Genomic DNA, 19,830 nt, shown 5'->3' on the forward strand with positions numbered 1-19,830 from the left:
GCGCAGTTAGTTTTTAAAGCCACAGTGTGCAGACTGTATCAATTTGCTAGTTGTATTAGACAACAGATACAGCATGATATGAAAAAGGTGAGAAAACCCAGCTATAAAACTAATAGTGTAAACCAGTCATAAACAGAATATTCTGCATATTTGAGCTATTAATGGACAAAATTACAAGCCTCCTGTTCATTGCATAGTGGTTATGCTATTTTCCAATTGCTTATGGTAAATCATTTACATCCGGTCAGATTCTGTAATACCAGCTTATGAAATGCTTTTATAAGACAATCATACAAGGTAACTTGACAAAGGGAATCAGAAATTGAAACATATTTGCCATCCTTAGTTTAGGGAAAGTGATACAGATGTCCTATAGGGACAGATAGTATGGTGTGGATTTTACTCCCAAACAACTAAAAGGAAAGTTAACATACCTATTTCCCAACGCTGTAACTCTACATGAAACAATCCAATTGTTAAGTTAATGTTAACTATCACGTAAACGCTGAACAAATATAATTGGTGTGTATTTTCTCTACTTTAGCTTTATCATCTATAATGTTCTTAGATAAAGACAGTCAGTGCAGAGCGTAGTCATATATTGTCCCTGATCTTGGTGCAGCTTTATACAGCCCAGTGTTCTAAGTTAAAGTAATCCCAAGGCTTCTCTAAGTTTGCTTAGGTTTCAAGGCCAACAGAATATGTAGACATCCCTGTCATGCTTCTTTTCTTCCAACTCTTCTCCCTCTTCTCTTCCTACACTAGTTAGAGGATAGGAAAGTGTTTTAGGAGTCCCTACGTTAAATTTCTGCTATCCTCATGTTAGACATAGACACCATATACTAATTTAATTGGCCTCAAAATCCCACCATAACCAGAAATGAGCTTTGGAAAGTCAGTACAACCAGGGTAACTGCAGAGCCCTGGAAGATCCCATCCAATGATTTCAGTTCCAGATCCAGCTCAACAATATTAGTACATTTACAGAAATTATTAATACATTTTCAAAAGTTATGACAGGGAATTAGTCTTTGACTTCCTTCCAGAAAAAGGAGTAGCTAACCTCCAATAAATAACACAGCTAAAATGTAAAGATTAGACAAGATTATTTAGCTCACAAACGTGTGGATTTATGAGTACCTTCTCTAGTGCCTCTTTTCTGAGTTTCAGATAACCTCCTACTTGTGGACCAAGTACTTTGCTACTCCTGCTTGAATCCAAGCATGCATGACAGAGGTCCAGATGCATGTTGCTTGACCCCTGTTTATTTCGCATACTGAATTATACAGTATTAGATTACTGGGATGGATTTTGATTTCTAATTTCTTGGGACAGATTCCAATTTTTCATGTATTTGAAAACAAATCTACTGGAAAGACAACAGATTTAGATCTACTAAATCTGTATGAACTGGCATTTTGCTAGGTCACCTGCACTCTCTTGCTGCATTAGACTCCTTTATTTTCCTAGGTGCTGTCTAGCTACAATGTAAGCAATTCAGTAACACTCCCTGGAATTGAAATGCCATCTCATTGATAGCAGAGGAAGCAGTGTAGAACATGCAGCAGGCAGCAAGGAAGAGATGACAAAAGCTCACATTTTAATGTTGAACCCACAGAACATAACAACTGAAGTGATGCCACACTGGGGCATACAAACTGACTTGAGACTTCAAAATATGAAGCCTAACTTTTTGCTGAATGAGCTTAGCCAGAACAGTTCTAGGTGTTATGGACTGTGTGGACCCACCACTGGAATCAGATATGGTACTTTTTAGTCACTTTGTTAAAGCTGCTTTCTTTTTTGTGTTCCTGAAACTATGAAATCTGGTAGTTAAAACAAATATGGTACTTTCTGATACTTAATAAGAAGTGATGCTCATAAATGATTAAATGATTATACAGAATTCATGAACCCGAAGAGAGCATGGATATTTTCCATACCTCAAGCATTACAAAACTCTAATGCTCTAAGAAAATATTTGCCAATGAAAAATCACACTGACATAGTCAGATGATGCACTGTAGCCACTTCATTATGACAGCTTGATGACATCTGCATATATCTGACTAAATGTCATGCCCAAGGAAGAGGGAAAGAAAAAATGATGAAAGAAAGCAGTCTTTGATACCTCCAAATATCAGTACACGTCTCATCATATAAATCCACAAGACGTTGTGCATATTGAGAGTCAGATTCTGTCAGTCTTCACATTGAGCAGTACCTGGGTCATCTCTTTGATTTCAGTTACAGTTTGTAGAGCATAAAACACTATTCATGGTGGCCAAGTGTGACAGATTCCAGATTAGAGATACTTTCAGCTGACATTAGTGACTGTCATTAAAAATTCAGTATCTAGCACCACAAAGATCTGAAGCTGAGGGCACATTTTTGTTTTTAGCATGGGAATAGGTACTGCATTAATGCAGTCACTATGGTAACTCCTCTAGAATGGGCTCATGGAAATACATTTCACCTGTGACTAGTGGTGACAAATCAAATCAGAAAGGTGGAGGATGGATCCTCCTCCACACCAGTGTAATATAGGACTGACTTCATTTAGCCAGCTGAGTTATCTAAGTATAAAATTAACATGTGTGAGAGAAGAGTCGTGTTCCTTAGTCCTCAGGAACAGGAAGTCTAAACATCATATCTGCATACTAACCAAATTCCTGACCCCAGTCTTCACCAAACGTAGCAGCAATTCACTGATATGCTACATTCTGAGGCTACAGCGAGAACAAAGTAATTCATTCCACGTAGCCCTTTGCCAGCTACCCTGATGCGTACGGTACCCTTCTTTCCCACTGTGTGGGCACTAAGACAGCTTCATTTTAAAAGCGAGAATAAGAAGAGAAAATGAGTACCTAAAACTAGAAACATGCATCTGCTTATTACTGGAAAATGTACCTCTCCCTGAATGCATTTTAAATGGTACAAAAGTTCACACAGCGCATATTAGTGACTGTACTTCCTCATGCACTCTCTATCTCCATCTCTGAGGTAACAAGCATGTGTAATATATATATAGCTGTGGTCTCTATGTGTTATATATTATTTTTATTATGCAGCAGATTAAATGGTCATGTAAAATCTATGAAACAGAGGAAGGACAACAGTAACATCTACAAAAGCATTCCAAACTACCTCCCCCTTCAAAAAAAAAGGGCAAAAGTACTTGTACACTTAGCACTGCAGGTTTCAGATGTTTCAGAGTCTCTTTTCTATTGATTACTTTGAAAAGAAGCTTTATATGTTCTGATAAAAAGCAGAAGTACTAAAAACATCTGAGTGCTCTTAGATAAACAGCATGTGTAAGGAGACGGTGTTTGTAGATATATTCTCCCTAGTCTGCCAGCTACATATGCCAAATCACTGAGGCTGCCACACTCATTTACATAGGGGAACTGCTTAAAAAAAATCTCCTCTGAGAAATATAATATAAATGGAAAATGGAAATAGTGACAATTTTGCCCAGCAAGAGCTAGTCTCCTAAGCTTGTCCTTTCCCTTCTAACTACTAATGTTCTTGATTTTTACACGCAGCTCCCATTGATTTAACTGGCCTGCCTCCAGATCCTGTACATGGATCTGCTCATTCTAGTAAAGAATTCTGGAGGAAAGTGCAAGGAATATCTGTAGCCATAAGCCTGAGAAGGCTGCTCATGGGTGCAATGAATTGTCACATCTGAACATTTTCAGTGTTTGCTGTGTCAGTGGGCACTGTTGAGGGTGAAGAGCATTTAGCATTATATTTGAATTCAGCAAGAGTTGTAGGTGTTCACACCAGTAGAAATTAACCTACTTCAGCAGTAATTTAGGTCCCTTCTGTTTGTTTGGTGCTGAACAATGGTATGAAATTTGTTAAGCACTGCTGAGACTACAGCATTTGATACAAGAGCATGTGTCTCAGTGGCTAATGACAGTGGAGAGTTAGAGACCCACAAGCCCTCTGGTAATTTCATGTTGGCTATGTACAATGTGAAATACATCAGGACCTAAGCACTCTCAAAATAGAGAGCCTGAGATTTTTCTTTCTCTAAATGTAGGAGAACAGGGAGGAGCAATATGCAGCTATCTCGTAGAACTGGGATCACATACTGTATGTTTCACATACTAACCTGTATTTATTTCTCAAAAAAATCTTCAGATTCTTAATGTTAGAGCAAGGAATTTGAATCTTACCTTTGAACATACTGAAGCGGAAGACCTTGCTGAACTGATATCCAGATCTGTCAAATTTGGGACTTAATACTCTAATAGCCATTCTGCAGGCAGAAGCCCTGAAAAGATTCAGTGAGCATATTAACATCTCAGTAAGTTTATAACAAGTTCTTTTAGAGAAGGAATGCAGGTTTTCCTTACATTACTTGTAGATCTGGAGCTGTGCTTCTACCCAGAGCCCTCAGGTGAGAATAGATGAAACTTGCCACTTGCATGCTAGGTTCCTTCAGCACAGCATCAGTTAATGTCATCAGTATAGGAATACCTGGCTTGGTTCCAAGCAAAACTAAGGCAGCTAACATTCGGAGCTGAGGATGTATTTTGTGATTCAGGAAAATCTCAAGGGTAATAACCTGTACCTGAAAATAAAAGATATATTCAAATTTATCATATGTTTGACCAGTTTTCTAATAGCTGTTTGTCATTGGTAAATAATCTGTTCATCACTGGTAGAGTACAAATCTGTACTAATTTAATTATCTGGGCAACAAAGTTTCTGGTTTCATAGTTTGAAGGCTGGAAAGGGCATTATGGTAATGTATTTTGACTTCTTACACAATCAAAGCCAAGGAACTTCTCTGGATAACTTCTGTATCAAACTTACTATATCTTTTTGAGCTAAAGCAAAATATATCTGCAGCATAACCACTCTAGGCAGAAGTGATTTCAAGAACTGACCATATACCTGAGAAGTGTCACTTGTCCCTACTCATAAAGATATGCCTTATTTCTAATCACTAATTTCATACTGGAACATCTCCCAAGAGCTGTGCTCAAGCCTTTGATCCCAACCTCAGGCAGGGCTTGGGCTGTCTAATCCCCTTCTGGCCCCGGCCTGCACAGTGTAGCTCCTGCTTAGGACAGTGCACATCCCTGCTCTCCAATTAAAGGTCTCATCCAATAATTTCAACAAACTTTGGAAACATCTCAGTTGGTGGTATTAATTTAACTATGGTGACTATCAAGTACTAAGGTAAAAGCAGTGGCAAGGATGCAGTAGCCTCATTCTAAACATAACTACCTTTTCATATTGGGCAACAAAAGTGACAGGCTGTTTAATGCAGTGTGGGTGTGTGGCTAGCCACAGACCATGGATTAAACTGTTTTTTGGACAATGAAAGGTACAGTCACACTCACTAACCAGCTCCAGATCAATTTCCTCCAGAAATGCTAAACAGTGGTCTGGGTCATATGTGGAAAGCTGGGCCAAAGTGCACTCATAGACACAGCGCCATTTTCAAACATCAGATCAACTTTTTTCTTTCCCAGCAAATACCCCAATTTCTAACCTTCCTAGTGTTTCTTTCCACATCTTTTCCACATCTAGCCCTGGCACTTTAGTATTATTCTTTTGCTTAAAAGAATACCCTGGCACACTATTGTCTGTGGATCAATATATGCACTCAAACTGGGAGTTACATGCAAAAAAAAAAAAAAAAAAAAAAAAAGAAAAACTCATACAGTTTAATAAGAAAATGGCTAAATAGAGCCTTTTAATGGTCTTTTTATGTTAAGACTAGTCTTATATAAAAATTATATAAAAATTTCAATATAAAGGGAAAAAACTTGAAAATGCAAGGTTTCCTTTTAGAAGTAGATTGTTTTCAGGTGAAAATGATAGTAAAATCGTGTCTGCGGTAGATGAGATTATGCCTGTTTAACCATTGTATATGATATCTAATCATTATCTTGTTCAGGGACAAAAGTCACATTTAGTAAATGTTCTGTTTATGACTTAATGTCTTTAAATTTGTAATTAAGATGCAAACCTTTAGTATCTAGTTACAATATGATCTAGTCTTGAATTATGATTAGATGTGACACTCAGTATTAAATGTCAATTCTCTGAATCTTGTTTTGTGATTCTCTCACATACCAAAATTTAAGTAGCGCTAAACACATTTTGGTCAATAATTTAGCTTTTGGTCTAACGTCCTTGGAAAACTGCAATGGAAATACTGCTTTGTCTTCAACAACAGGGTAATGAATATATCCTTTTAATGGCATTTTTGCTGCATTTTGAAATACTAGCAGTTAATGTCAAAAGGAGTAAGACATGACCACTTACGAATGGTTAATTACTTTAAAGAAAACATATTACAGCTATACTTTAAAAACTGCTTGTCCTGCCCCTCCTCCAGCATCAGTTAGGAGCAATACATACAGTTATGATAACTGCAAGGGAGATACCTTTACTTTCTTACCATTTTTGGGTCTCTCATGCCTATGTTTTTCAGCGCCATCACAGCAGTTGCATGAACTCTGAGTGGCAGATCTGAGGCACCAGATGCATATCCTGGCAAAAATTTCTTGATATGCTTGATGCTGGCTGGATGTCCCACATTCCCAAGGGCTTTCAAGGCCATGGAAATTTCTTCTGTGTTAGACTTGCTCAATGCCTCTCCTGCAAAACCATGAAGTAGCTGAAAAAAAGAAAACAATTTTTCTGTTCAATTCCAGCTCTTATTTATATCCCATCTCCCAGCCTGTGTTTGAGGTTTGGCTTTTCTTTGATAGTTTCAGCATGTTCAATTCACTTATTCTAAATATTTTAAAATTCTTTTTGTTCTTATGAATAGGACATTTTATTCATAGACCAAGTATAGCTGAGAAAGCAGCAATATACAGCCTCTTCATCCCTACACCTTGAAGTTATTGACTAAGATTTTTAAAGACAAAAATAATAGTTAGGTCCTAGTCCCCACTGCCTTTCAGTGTGGGTTAGGAAGCTGCAATAACACCTTTTGGATATCTCTTCCTACTGTTCTAAGACAGGTGCAAAAATGCAGATACAGTTTAATCCTACATACCCTTAAATAAGCTTCCTGAAGATAGAGCTAGTGACTGTACCCTTCGCTTCCAGTATGGATTAATAACTGGGAATGAGATCACCAGGTCATTCAAAAGCCTTCCTTGTAAGCAAGTGGATCACATTTTATGTATGTGACAAGATTAGAGATAGTGGTCTGAAGACCGTGAATATGAGAAAATAACTAAATCCTAGTAGAAAGCTGCTTTCAACACTAAACAATGATTCTACAGAAGAAACACTGAAATGTCACAGAATAATTTCAATGCTGTTCCTATGCTTTAAAATATCGCATTTGAGATCCATTGATGCTGCAGAAACAGCTCTTTTGATGTTATTAATCAAATTGAATGGAAATTTGAAATACATTGAATAACATGTACAATTGTTTGCTTTGGTGAAGAATTTTCAAATATTCCCTGGGATTGGGCTTCCTGTACTTAACTAGCTCAAACTTGTTGGTGGCAACTGTTACACAGGAGATGCACATAGGAACCAGAGGAGGCTAATTGGGCCTTTTCTGTGTTCCATAGGAAAAAAATCACGGCAGGTACACAATGCATTGAGAACTCCCTGCTCTTACTGAAGATGGTGGGTTGACTAGTGTACAAGCGCAAGAATACCTGGGTTCTCTTTCTGTCTCTACTGTGGCTGGGTGGATGACCTCCATAAACCACTACAGGCATGTCAGGAAAGGAGAAATAGTACTCCTTAAATTATTTTGAGGCCTACTGATTAAGAGCAGTGCAAAACAGGCACGTATTACTGTTATTTAAACTGCATACTGTAAATAGATGACTGGGTTCTGTTTCTGGCTGACAAACTGATGGGCTACACCTCTTTGGGCAAAAGAGAGGCTTTTTTGTCACTTCGGTTACATGTCTGTTATATGTCTATATTTAGAGGTGTTTCAGAACAGTGCCATGAGACTTTGTTAATAATTGGCAATAAAGCACTTAGAAATACTCAGATAGGAAGTGCCATGAATTGTATGCTTCTCCTTTTCATTCTCTTTTCTGTGTTAACCTAAAGATAAAAATGTTGTCTTTAACTGACTGGGGTTCCTTTCCCCAAAGGGAAAGTGAAAGGCAGATCTCTGAATAGTAAAGAGAAAACTCTAGGCTTTCTTTTAAAAGATAAATAAAAATCAGGTTACCTGGAGACATTCTGAACAGGAATCTGATGAAGAGCACTGTTTATGGCACAATGATGCATAGCTAAGATGGCAAACCTTTCCAAGCACAGTACTTGAGCGTGGGCAATGTTTTTTCACAATGAGCTAGGGAGAAAGTAGTTGTTTATTACCACAATTAACAAGGAAAAAGCAATTTAAAAAAAACACATTTCCAACAAATGCAAGGCAATACCCAGCTTTCAATATTTTTGTATTGATAAATTTGTAGTAATTCAGTGAGTATTGCTGTATTTGACAATTCAATCATAATGTAATTCTAAGAAACATCTGCAAGGCAGATCTGTAGCTTTAACAGTGGTCCAGATTTTAGTTTTGTACAGACTATAATCCAAACGGAGAAAATCACCCAGTTACAGAACGGAAAAGCACACATTATTCAAAAAGCACTCATCATCGTTTTATAATTGCCAGAGCTATAGGCACAAAAAACTTATGATATTCTGAGTGGACTTCAGTACTTTGGGCAGGCAGGAATATTTCATATGAATGTGAGAGCTGACAGGAGGTAGAAACCCACCACTTCCTCAGGTGGGAAGCACAGCATTACAGCACAGCAGCAGCTGATCTGCAATGGCTTTCACAGAGGGCAAAGCTCTATTCTAAGTTTGATGGTGTCTACTCAAGCTAGGCAGATAGAAGTTTCTGCATCAGAATAGAATTTGACCATGCAGGAGATGTGCAAAATTGTAAAAATCATTATGCTTTCTCCTACATGAGCTCCACATTGACATAATTCCCTTGTTTTCAATAGATTTGCTCTGATTTATACCCATTCTGTTAGGTTAATCAAAACCAATATAACAAACATGTATTTCTTACTCTCTAGTCTTTCCAGGGACTCTCAGTTAGAGATCTGATCTGATGTAACTATAAAGTACATTTGGACAAAGGAAAACTAGAAATCACTGTCTGTAGCAATAACCTCTGACACTGAGGGTATTTTGCTCTTTCTTTTCTGTTTCATACTGGACTCATTTTTGCCCCTTTGGTTTGTATTCTCCTCCCTTAAGACAGTCAGGAAATAAACTCCTTTTAACCTCACTAGAGGATATAAAACCTTTATATTTTCAAAGCCTTTGCAATCTTGTCAAAGGAATAAATATGACAGATGCTAAAATTAATAAATAGCCAGTAGATAGTGTTTAAAGAATCCTACTGTGGCTTCCTCCATCACATCACTAGTTGGCACGCTTGAGTGCAGACCGACAAGCACTGTCTGAGCTGCTTCCCAGTTGGTGAGTTCTTGTCTTTCCATTTTATGCCTTAAGAATCTGAGTGCGTGATGAGTGGCAACTGAAGGAACTATATCCAAAAGATAGCGCCTGTAATGGGAAAGGTAATGACCATTTTCTAAAATCAGCATTTGAACATGGTAATGCCAGATTGTCTCCAACAGAATTTTTCAGAATAAGAATCATCTCTGAGTTTTTTGCTACCTGTATGCTGGTCGACTTGAGAACTGTTTCCATATTGACTCGTAATTCTCCTCATTTGCTACACGGAAAAGGTGCAAAAGCTTGAGGGCTTTTGCAGGTGCATCACTGGGAACCTGTTCATGAGCGTTATCTACTAGATCTTGTAGGCTTTCCGCTATCTGCAGGAAGATTAAAATACACAAAGTTCACACACGCTTCTTTCTCCTACATGAACTGATTCAAGCCTCCAACAAAGAAACTGCCCAGAATCTGTCTGGCTAGAGCTTACCTGGCTTTCCACATTTTTTATTTTGAATAAGTGGACAGGAAGTTGAAGCAATTCACTTCCAAACTGGTACTGAAGTGACCCACGCTTCCAAAATTCCTTTGGTGGGATCTCAGCCATGTGCTTTTGCACATCAGTCAGTGTAAGTTTCTGCCTGGAATGGAAGAACGGAGGGAGATAACATCAAAAGATGCAGGGTAAAATATAAAGAGAAGAGCAGTATTTCTGCCTCTCCTCATTGCAATGTAAGTGCCGTTGTTTCAAAAGGGTTTTGTTGTCGAGGGACAAAAGTATTTACAAATAGATGCACTAGGACACAGCGCTCAGAGCCTTACTATGAGAAGGACTGCACAGGGCTCAAGACCAGAGCTAGCCATTGCCTTCCTTTGGGATTAAGATGGCTTGAGAATTTAAGGAAGAGGTGGGAGGTGAGAAGTTGTGGCTTAAAAAAAGATCACAGGAACTGTGTGTTGTGTCTTAAGAAGTAAATTAAGGATTACAGAAGAATAGCTGACGGGAAACTTTTTCAGAAATTATCACTTAATTTCAACCTTTTAAGTAGTACATAAAAGTCCTCGAATGGCTATGCTTCCTAAAAGCTTCAAAAGAAATTGAAAATTGTTAATAGCATAAGAACAATTACAGTCTTCTTAACAATTACAGTCCTCTTTTGCCTGGCAGGCTGAATGTCCTGGGGACTATAGAAGATAAAAGGTTTTCATGAAGCTTCAAATTGGATTTCCCAAACAAAGAGGGCCAGATAAATTCAGGATTAATTTTGGAAGAGTACTCAAGTTTTTGGAGACTTTTCAGACAGCACCAAACCTTCAGCTTTTGTTATTAAGAAAAATTCTAATGAGGGAATGTCTTTGTAAATATTTCCTGTGAATACTACATTATCATTTAAAGGGCTGCATCCTATCCTGCCAATTATGTTTAAAATAGGTCATTCAGGACACTATAATAAAGTCAGGAATTTGTACTGAACATCTGAAAACATTTCAAAACCAATATCATGCACTGTATAGTATCTCAAAATCTCTGTAGAAAATTGGCATGTTTATTTTGGAATCTCTAAGATGATCTTTCATATCATTTCTATCTACTCCTTCCATACAGATTTCATAGAACTGCTGCACAGAATATCACAGCATTGCTTTGCAAAGAAGCCACTGGAATGTGAAAATAAACTGCTACAGAATCAATCAAGACTTTTTTCTCTCTTCAAATTTTACACAATATTATTGGAAGGGCATTTGGGTCAGAATGTATGCATATGTCCAAGGTGCACTTGGACAGATTTAACTCCCCTTTCCAGAATGAAAAAAAGATGAATCTATTACATCATCATCTTTAATGTTTTGGGAAGAGATATATGGGCCTAGAATATATGGGAAAATGTTATACTCCATACAGAACAGCAAATGAATACTGACCATAGCATTAAAATGGGGAAACAATAGCAAAACATCTCTTGGCTTCAAAAGGTGCAGCAAGAGGTTTAGGCTGAACAGGACTGAAAATTCACTTCCAAATGTTTTAAGTCCTTCACATTAGATTTTCATTTTACAAGGAAAGTGCATCAAAAAAAATAACTTCTGAAGATCTGGATGACATATCCACATCTTCCCACCTATTGTACACTTGGCCCCTTCTGATGGGCAGTGCAAGAGTTCCAGAGAAAATGAAGAAGAATAAAGGCACTACCCCTTCTGAGGAGGTCAATACCTGAGGAAGAATAGTAGGGAAGTCCATGCAGGCTTGCAGGAATAAAGTTTAAATCAGCAAAGGTTCATTGGTTCCAGACCAATGCTCTCTCATAGTAGACTGTAATTTGATAAAGGTACTGCAGTTATATCTATCATACCTTGATTGCATGAAATAGTAAAGCTGCTTTCATCTTTTTTTTTTTTTTTTTTTGTTTGGTCAATTTGAACATATTCATCATATTAATTAAGCTAATCAAGGATTTATTGACATAAATTTTCTGATGTCTCATTTTCCAAAACTGTATACTGAAAACTACTAGATTTTTACAGAAGTTAATGAAGCAATGCAAAATTACAGCAACTGAGGAGGGAGACTGAGGTGTATCTTCTGTAGTGACCTGTAGTAGAAAGCCTTCCTCTTCAGTAGTGTGTAAAATGACCTTGCCTACAGAGTCCATCACTAAAGCAGGTAAGTTAAAAAATAAAACCAATAGATGATTTTGATGCAGATGAAAAAAAAAAATCACACTCTGAAAGTTTAGGGGCTTTAGTTAAAGACAAATAGGGGTGTAATTTCTTCGACAATCATGTTCTTGTTTTGCCTAAAACTTGTTTAAGAAAAACATAACTTTTCCAGTGGAAAAGCAAATACATTTTACATGTCCTGTGCTGAATCTTTTTGCAACAATACCTAATTTCCTTTCAAGAAATGCTTTCGATGGAAGAGTTGCAAGCAGTCCACAATACTTAGGAAGTATGTTGGAATCTAAAGTCGTATCTAGGTTTCTTGCAAACTAGTCTCCATGGTCTATTGCTCTATTATTATTTTCCAGGGAACTTACTTTCAGTAAGTAATTGTCTTTCAAAGCATTTTACTGCAAATATATTAGTTCACAATTTTTCAGATGGAATTACATTTGTTTTGGCTTTTATGTCATAAATCAAATATCCCTGAGAAATAAAACAGTCAGACCCTGCCAAGTTTAGTTAACAAAATTTGGATAGTGATGTGCATTTGGCTAGTGTTTCAGGTTTACAACTAACAGTGAAGGTTGTTTTTATGAACTGTTTGGGGTTTTATGTAATTAAATACTGGCAAATAGGCTGCGGAAATAAAGGATTTATTTCAGTTGTGGAGTTTGACCAGATTACTGAGATGCTGAGTTGCAGAATTAAGGGCATATATACAGTACCTTGCTTCTACTATAGCATTTCCTCCTGTTATCTCATTGAAGGGTGCAAACTGGTGGATTTCCTCGACATCAGCTTGTGTAATTACTGCTTCATTACGTGCATATTTAATTTTGTAATTGTAAGTAGCAGTTGCCCGGGAATTCTTGTTTCTCTTTATAACAAAAAAAAGTGACAAAGAAAATAGGAAGTCATTTAATTTTTAAGTTATGTGACTAGAAGGTATTGTATCACCCACTTCAACCTGCTTATTCTTCAGGGCTGTTTTACTCATTGTCCACACTGGCAGTTTTTCTGAATTCTGAAGGTATACTTCCATGGAAGAGGTCAGACTTTTATAGGTAAGAAGTGTTAGCTTGTTATTCCCTTTCCCAAATATAAATCATTGGTTATTCCCTTTAGAAGGTGAAACATTCCCTGAGCAGCAGTATAAGCCATATGATTTCTTATTTCAAAGACAGGAATCTGAGGTAAACATCGTCTGTGCCTACACTTTGCATTGTAATATGATGCAGAAATACCTGCCTTGAATACTAGAAACTGGACATCATGGCTGTTTTTTTCACTTTGCAGAGGAGATGAATTAACTTACAATGATAACTAATGTTTTTCAAGTCGGCTGGTTTAAGCTAGTTGAGGAATCTCTGTAGTATATGACAGTTTATGCACAGATCATTAATGCTCCATAGACAGGATTCTCATGTAGAAAGAAACTGCAGATAGCTAGATACAGCAGATCTGGTTCTACTTAAAATATGTACCATACACATATATGTTTTATATATAAAAATAAAAAATAAAATAAAATAGAATAAAAATATGTAAACATAATCCTTCTAATTTACCTGCTGGCAGGTCCGGCAAGGATGAGTGTATGCTGAACCAGTGACCATTTGAACTTTCCCTTCGCAGCTGTTTAAGTCCTTAGATTTTGTCACATACATTAGGTTTGCTCTCTTGTTTTCCTGAATTGCGTAGGTAGTATTACAAACTCCTCCAATGCTGGCCTGGTAAAAATTAGATGGAATCAGAGAATGTTTATCCCTAAGCAGAGCTCCTTTAGCCCCCCATATGAACTTTCCTGTTTAACTCTATAGTTTCAAAATTCCTATTAGAAGTGCATATTTTTTAGTCATAGTACTTTCCAAAAGCCAAACTAGGATGACTTTACTTTCTTTTCTTTTCCACATGCACAGGTGAATGTACAATAAGCCAAATCAGAATTTCATTGAGAGTGCTAAAATTCTCAATAGCTTCACTGAGACAAGATTGGAGCCTCAGAAAAGATGGATAGTAATTTCCTGTTAGAACTGTTGATTATGCAATATGATTTGAGGAATATTAATAAAAAGTGTCAAAATAATGTGATCAGTCAGAATAAAATCTCAATAGCAAAGTATTTGAAGGTTGGAAATGACATTCTGCCCCTAATATTTGCTTTCATAGACAGCTTATAAATGCCTATAAAACAGGCCTTGGAATATTACGCAATCTATTGTAATATGAACGGCAATAATTAAAAAGAATTTCAGAATAGCAGAGTTCTGATTGTGGGTTTTCTTGAGTTTGCAGTTTTAACTCAGATCTTCAGTAATATTTCAAGCATACGTAAGTGGTCTTAAATCTCCTCAGCCAGTCAGGAGATTTTGGAAAGGAAAATATTTGATTATGTTTTAGGAGGAAGGGTAATTTTTATGATTCTTTTATTGTTACTGATAATGTAGCTGTTCCAGAGAGCAGTTCTGGGCTATGTCAACTCAGTTAAACGGTCATGTGATGGTTTGCAAGGCAAAGCATACCTACTTTAACAGTACTCCTGAGGGCACTGTGGCATCACTAAGGGCTACAAGTAAGAATACACACCAAAAGACTTGTAATCTGCAAATACAGGTATGAGGCTACTCTGCAGACAGCAGGATGAGGCAGAGACATTTAAACTTTAAATGGGAATGCCCAGCCCACATGACTTAGCAGGACAAAGCAGCCTTCTGCTATAGCTGGACTTCTAGTAAGTGTTATTTAGGTTATGGCTCGCTCAGATATCTTATCCTACCCACTGGAAGCCGTGAAGCAGACTTTCCCAGGTTAGTTGCTTAAACCTATCTGCAGTTCAGATTCACCTTCTGCATTTTGGGACTAATAATGGTTATCTTCCTATACAGAGTGACTTGAGATTGTCAAGCAAGCATGCCAAAGCTCACAAATCAGTGGCTGTGTGAGAAAAGCAAAGAAAACTTGAAAGAGATTTTAGGAGGTGAAGCTGCATATATCAGCAACAAGCTTAGCAATGAGAGCAGGAGATATTGCTAACTGAATTAGAAAGAATGAAGATGTAAAACTAGATTATGAGAAAATAGTGCTGTAAAATACTGACACCACCACCCAGGTTTTTATGTGCAACAAGCAGCATGAAAATATTAAATCATGTAGTTCCTTTATCAGAAACAACTCTATTCATATAAAAATACATTTTTTAAAAAATTGAAGTTGCTCCGGTCTGCATTTTCAATAAAAAAAAAACATGAAAGCACAGTAATTTCAAGGTTTTTGCTGATCTCTGAATCAAATGCAGTCTAATCAATGTAAATACGGTTTTTCAAAAGCTAAATACATTGCAATTTCTGCGGTGAACAGTAATATCAGATGTTTTACCTTGACTAAGATATTAAAACCTGAAAAACAGTGGAAATTCCAATAGAACAACTGCAGCTGTCAAAACTGTTACAATAATATCATGGCATGTATACTATTTTCCTCCTAAAAGAGCAGCTAGAAGAGATTAAAGAATATTTGATTAGTAGAGAAGTGAAATTTGTGTTATTGTAGCTTTAATCTTATGTTGCACATTTAAGCTTGTTTTAACACAGTATTCAAATTTTTTGTAGGCTTCTGCTTTCATATGAGCTTACTTTTACTAGAATCACAAGCCAGATTTTGTAAAGGTCTAATGCTGCAAATACACTTTCTGAAATAAACTGATCAACTAGATTAAAAATCTACTTATTTTGTTGTTCTCTTTAGCTACAGCTCAATCAAATGTTGTGCCATATGAATAATTTAATGATGATCTCCCAAGCTTAAGTGTTTCTTTTTACTGAAGATTATGTCAACAATGAATCCAGAAAATGCAGTAAAAGAATCAGACGAGAGAGTTTATTTAGTGACAAAGCAACCATAATGGGCAAGATGAAATGCTTACCTCCTGTAAGTTATATGAGTTCTGCATCTTCTTTATACTCAGCTCCAGCACATTCAGAACCCCTCTGTAGATGTTAAGACCATCATCTGAGACGGCCTCAGAAGCCATAAGGTTTCCAACATGGCCATTGTTATACTCAAATTTGATGGGATTACTCAGCTGTCCTGTTAGCGCCTGAGTCAGTTTGAGCGACCGGGAGAATGAGCTTGTAGGCCAAATACCGTTGTATTCTGCTGCTTCGATTGAGTGAATCTAGAATAGAAAGGGAATATAATTCCTTTTTATTTTTTTCTACTAACTTTTTAATGCATATAAATAAACAGTGCAAACATCATCTAGAGTCCTACTCCCTTCAAAAATATAATTTTAAATAACATAAAGCCTCTTTAATAATATAACTTAAGTCTACATTTAACATAGCTACTACCAAAACACGTTTCTATATATATATATGGAGAGAAATGCAAACGACTTTGATATTTCTAAGTCACTGTGATTTGTTCTATTTCACAGATAATCCATATTGACTAAAGTTGACTTGCATGAAAAGAGAAGAGCTGCATGAAGCAGGTTGCTTCCAACCAAAAGCAGGAAGGAAGACCTGCAGGAAATTGCAGGAGAAAGTTGATGTTGCATAAAGCATCATTAACTCCTATTGTGAACTCCGTCATCTGCCTCACTGGGGTTATAGAGCACAGGCAGGAGTCAGAAACTAATAACAACATGGTTGCTGGGCCAGCCAGATAGTCATGATTAGTGGAGCACTGGAAAGGAGGTTATAAAAAACTGTCCTTCCCTACATATTTTTCTGTGGAGTGTCAAAGCCAAAGGCTCAGACCAACTGGTACCAGCCCTTTGCACTTTGTCCTCTAGCCTTAACCTGGGGCTAATCTAAGTGATTAGAAAGTTATGCTAAACTATGTATAACTTGAACTATTTCTACCCCACAAGAGTGGGGCATGTTTAGCTTAGTTTCTTTGAAGATCTTCCCCACCTATATATTTTGAGAATTTAGAGAGCCTTTTTTGTGACACCTTAGGCTGGTAATGTGATGCAAAACTCAGATCAATTTCCCCAAAAGCCACAGAAACTAAATTCTCATACAGCAAATCACTGGAGACTGAACTTCAATATTTATTTTTGTTATTTTTTGTGGAGATCACTGCCAACTCCAGTAAGTGAAGTTTACAGAGGATGCAGTTACAGAGCAAGTCCCTCATGCTGCCTCTTAGACATGCTTCTGGCATACTGTGTATGGGAAGGCTGAGGACTGTGCTGCAGGGTCACTTCCAGTAGTTTTCCCCAGCCCTCAGGGCCCAGACAGTACTTACGCTATCTGCTAAGGCTTCGAACATAGCAGGTGATTCTTACTTGAGGGTTTGTGATGAAAAAATTGTCAGCTGGAAACCACTCAGGGACCAGGGCTTTTTACTTGGGCTGAATGTGAACCAGTAGGCTAAAGATGAAAGATTAATTCCCTGAGCAATCCCTCCGAACTGTCTAATTTAAATATAATAGCAGCAAAATAAACTTTTCATAGTGCAGAAGGGAATAAATGTATCATTACCTTTCACTTAGAACTTGCCCAGAAGCTTGTGACTACTTTTTTCTTTTCTCTTTATTGCCAGAAAATGTTTATTTTTCAAACTGAAACTTTTCTCCAAATGCACTAGAGCAGGTGAAACAGTATTGGAAGTTTTTAAAGAACAGGAGGCCATTTTGTAATGGTGAAGACGTACTCCAGCATACTAAGAATTGTTTCACCCTGACTTGTGGGACAAAGACAAGACCTGATTCTGCCTCTGCTCTGCCAGAGAAGACTTCTACTCACCAGGACTGATGTGTGGATTCTATTTCCTTGGGTTTTGCAAAAACATCCAGCCACTTGCAAAGGTCATGGAAAAGCAATGTTTCCTGTCTAGATCTATTATATTTTGAACTTACAAAAATACCTAGTAACAGAAAGCTAGTTCAGACTTGAAGGGGACAGCATTTACAGGCATTTATCAGACAGTCACCACGTTTTTTCTATCTGCAGTTTTCAATTTGCCAAATAAAAACTTTTAAAAAGACCATTTTTCTTGCACATATACAGAAGACTAAGCAGAGTTTTTGTAAAGCAATTGAGGAGTATGTTTCAATACATTCATTAGAAGCACGTAAAGGCTTCTGTTAAAGGCAGAAGTGTTTTTCACGTAATCAGAACTCTTAGCAGTTACTCAGCATGCAGTAAAAATATACAATTGAGGATGACAAAGGATGTAATTTGGGACCCTGCAGCAAAAGAAGCAACCAGAAGACATTAATTATGCTAAATATTGAATCACATCCAACTACTGTCACAAGTTTTATTGCTTTTCGTTTTCTGGTTACGAAATCAGTTGATTAAATAATCCTATGTTGTACAGTTTGGAACAATTGGATTGATCCAGTAATAAATTATTGTTCATTTCAAATTACATTCCATTGTCTTCCTGATCACAAAGCAGAAGAAATCCTTCAAGCCCAAGGTTGGCTTGAGCTGAGAATTACCTGGCAAAGTGCAAATAGACTTTAGGGCACTGCATAAAAATAATAGTGTTAGTTACAGACTGCCTGAGTAAGCACAACATATGATCAAACTTAATTACTTCCCAAAAGCTTTAAAAAAAGTCAAGTATGAAGGTAATTTTACCTTTCAAATTGGATACATTTTCTTACCCTAATAAGACAAAGTTTTGGCTCAATACCACTAATTTCCACTTTACTTCTTATTCTTATTCCAGCTCTTGCAAGTCCTTTCTCTGGAAGCCCACTGAGAAGTACACTTTCATAATTATATGTATAAGCCTTGTTTTCACTGAAATCAGGTTCTGCAAAGAAATAGTTCACACAAAACATTATAGAGACTGTACAGAATATATTAAAGTATCTCTATTAGAATGTATGAAACAGAAAAGATGATTTTTTCATTTTTGTATTGCACCTGAAACAGTTAAAAAGTATATTAAACACTGATATACCTCTCAGATTCTATTTTGAATTTCACTCATTATAATTACATTAGCTGATAGGAAAATTACTTACGATAATTAAGATGTTGGCTCCCTGAAAGAAAAGAAAAAAAGAAAATAATGAAATGACAAGGCAAAAGTAACTCAAAATGTTTATATATTTTAGTATGAAAAGCTACATCTTAGCTTGTACATCTCCTATAATGCTTTCCAATTAATTTTCATTCTAATTCAGTATATAGGTAAAAGTCTCTCTTTTCCTACACAGCAAAAAAATTGTCACAAATTGGATTTTTCTATAAAACTTTAAAGCTTGTATTTATAAATGAATCACATTTAGATTCTGAAACTGTTATTTTAAATCCATGGAAACAGATAAGTTACTTACCCACAAGTGTTAAAAACAGGGCTAAAATCAACCCCCTCATGGTGGGGATAAGGTAAAGGTGCACATGCTGAGTTCTCTTTTATAAAGGCATATGCTATCACATGTTTCTTTTGGCATGTTGGTTTGACAAATAAGTGTATTTTAGAATGTGTATTGATCAATCAAAGAATAAACATTTCTGAGAGTATGAATGCTGACAACTTAAAACAACTTCATGATGCCAACTAATTTTACTCTGTATGTGAAACAGAGATTTTTGAAATATCTTGTTTTCTATCTTTTCAGTTTCTGCACATTACAGTTATACAGTAAAACAATAATTTAAAAGAATTAAAAAAATCAAAATAACTTGCCAATTATAACTAAAATAATTTGGTCAATCATATCTCCAATTGTATTTTTGATGGCCTGTTGAATTAGCC

The 19,830-nt window shown here is 36.6% G+C and overlaps 1 protein-coding gene across 1 annotated transcript in view; it reads right to left on the reverse strand.

The window, feature by feature from the left end:
- The window catches only part of LOC134143630 (vitellogenin-1-like), a 42,723-nt gene extending 23,275 nt beyond the window's left edge, over window positions 1–19,448 (reverse strand). Inside the window, exons 1-13 of the mRNA XM_062581820.1 lie at window positions 19,409–19,448; window positions 19,094–19,114; window positions 18,728–18,879; window positions 16,028–16,279; window positions 13,674–13,835; window positions 12,831–12,982; window positions 9,932–10,082; window positions 9,664–9,821; window positions 9,384–9,549; window positions 8,189–8,311; window positions 6,428–6,646; window positions 4,365–4,582; window positions 4,185–4,282 (exon numbers count right to left, since the gene is read on the reverse strand). Of these exons, the coding sequence (XP_062437804.1) occupies window positions 4,185–4,282; window positions 4,365–4,582; window positions 6,428–6,646; window positions 8,189–8,311; window positions 9,384–9,549; window positions 9,664–9,821; window positions 9,932–10,082; window positions 12,831–12,982; window positions 13,674–13,835; window positions 16,028–16,279; window positions 18,728–18,879; window positions 19,094–19,114; window positions 19,409–19,448 (1,912 nt within the window). The remainder of the gene's footprint in view (window positions 1–4,184; window positions 4,283–4,364; window positions 4,583–6,427; window positions 6,647–8,188; window positions 8,312–9,383; window positions 9,550–9,663; window positions 9,822–9,931; window positions 10,083–12,830; window positions 12,983–13,673; window positions 13,836–16,027; window positions 16,280–18,727; window positions 18,880–19,093; window positions 19,115–19,408) is intronic.
- Window positions 19,449–19,830: the final 382 nt, after the last annotated feature.

This window comes from Rhea pennata, chromosome 8 (genome assembly GCF_028389875.1).
Source record: "Rhea pennata isolate bPtePen1 chromosome 8, bPtePen1.pri, whole genome shotgun sequence".
In the NCBI taxonomy this organism is placed as follows: domain Eukaryota; kingdom Metazoa; phylum Chordata; class Aves; order Rheiformes; family Rheidae; genus Rhea; species Rhea pennata.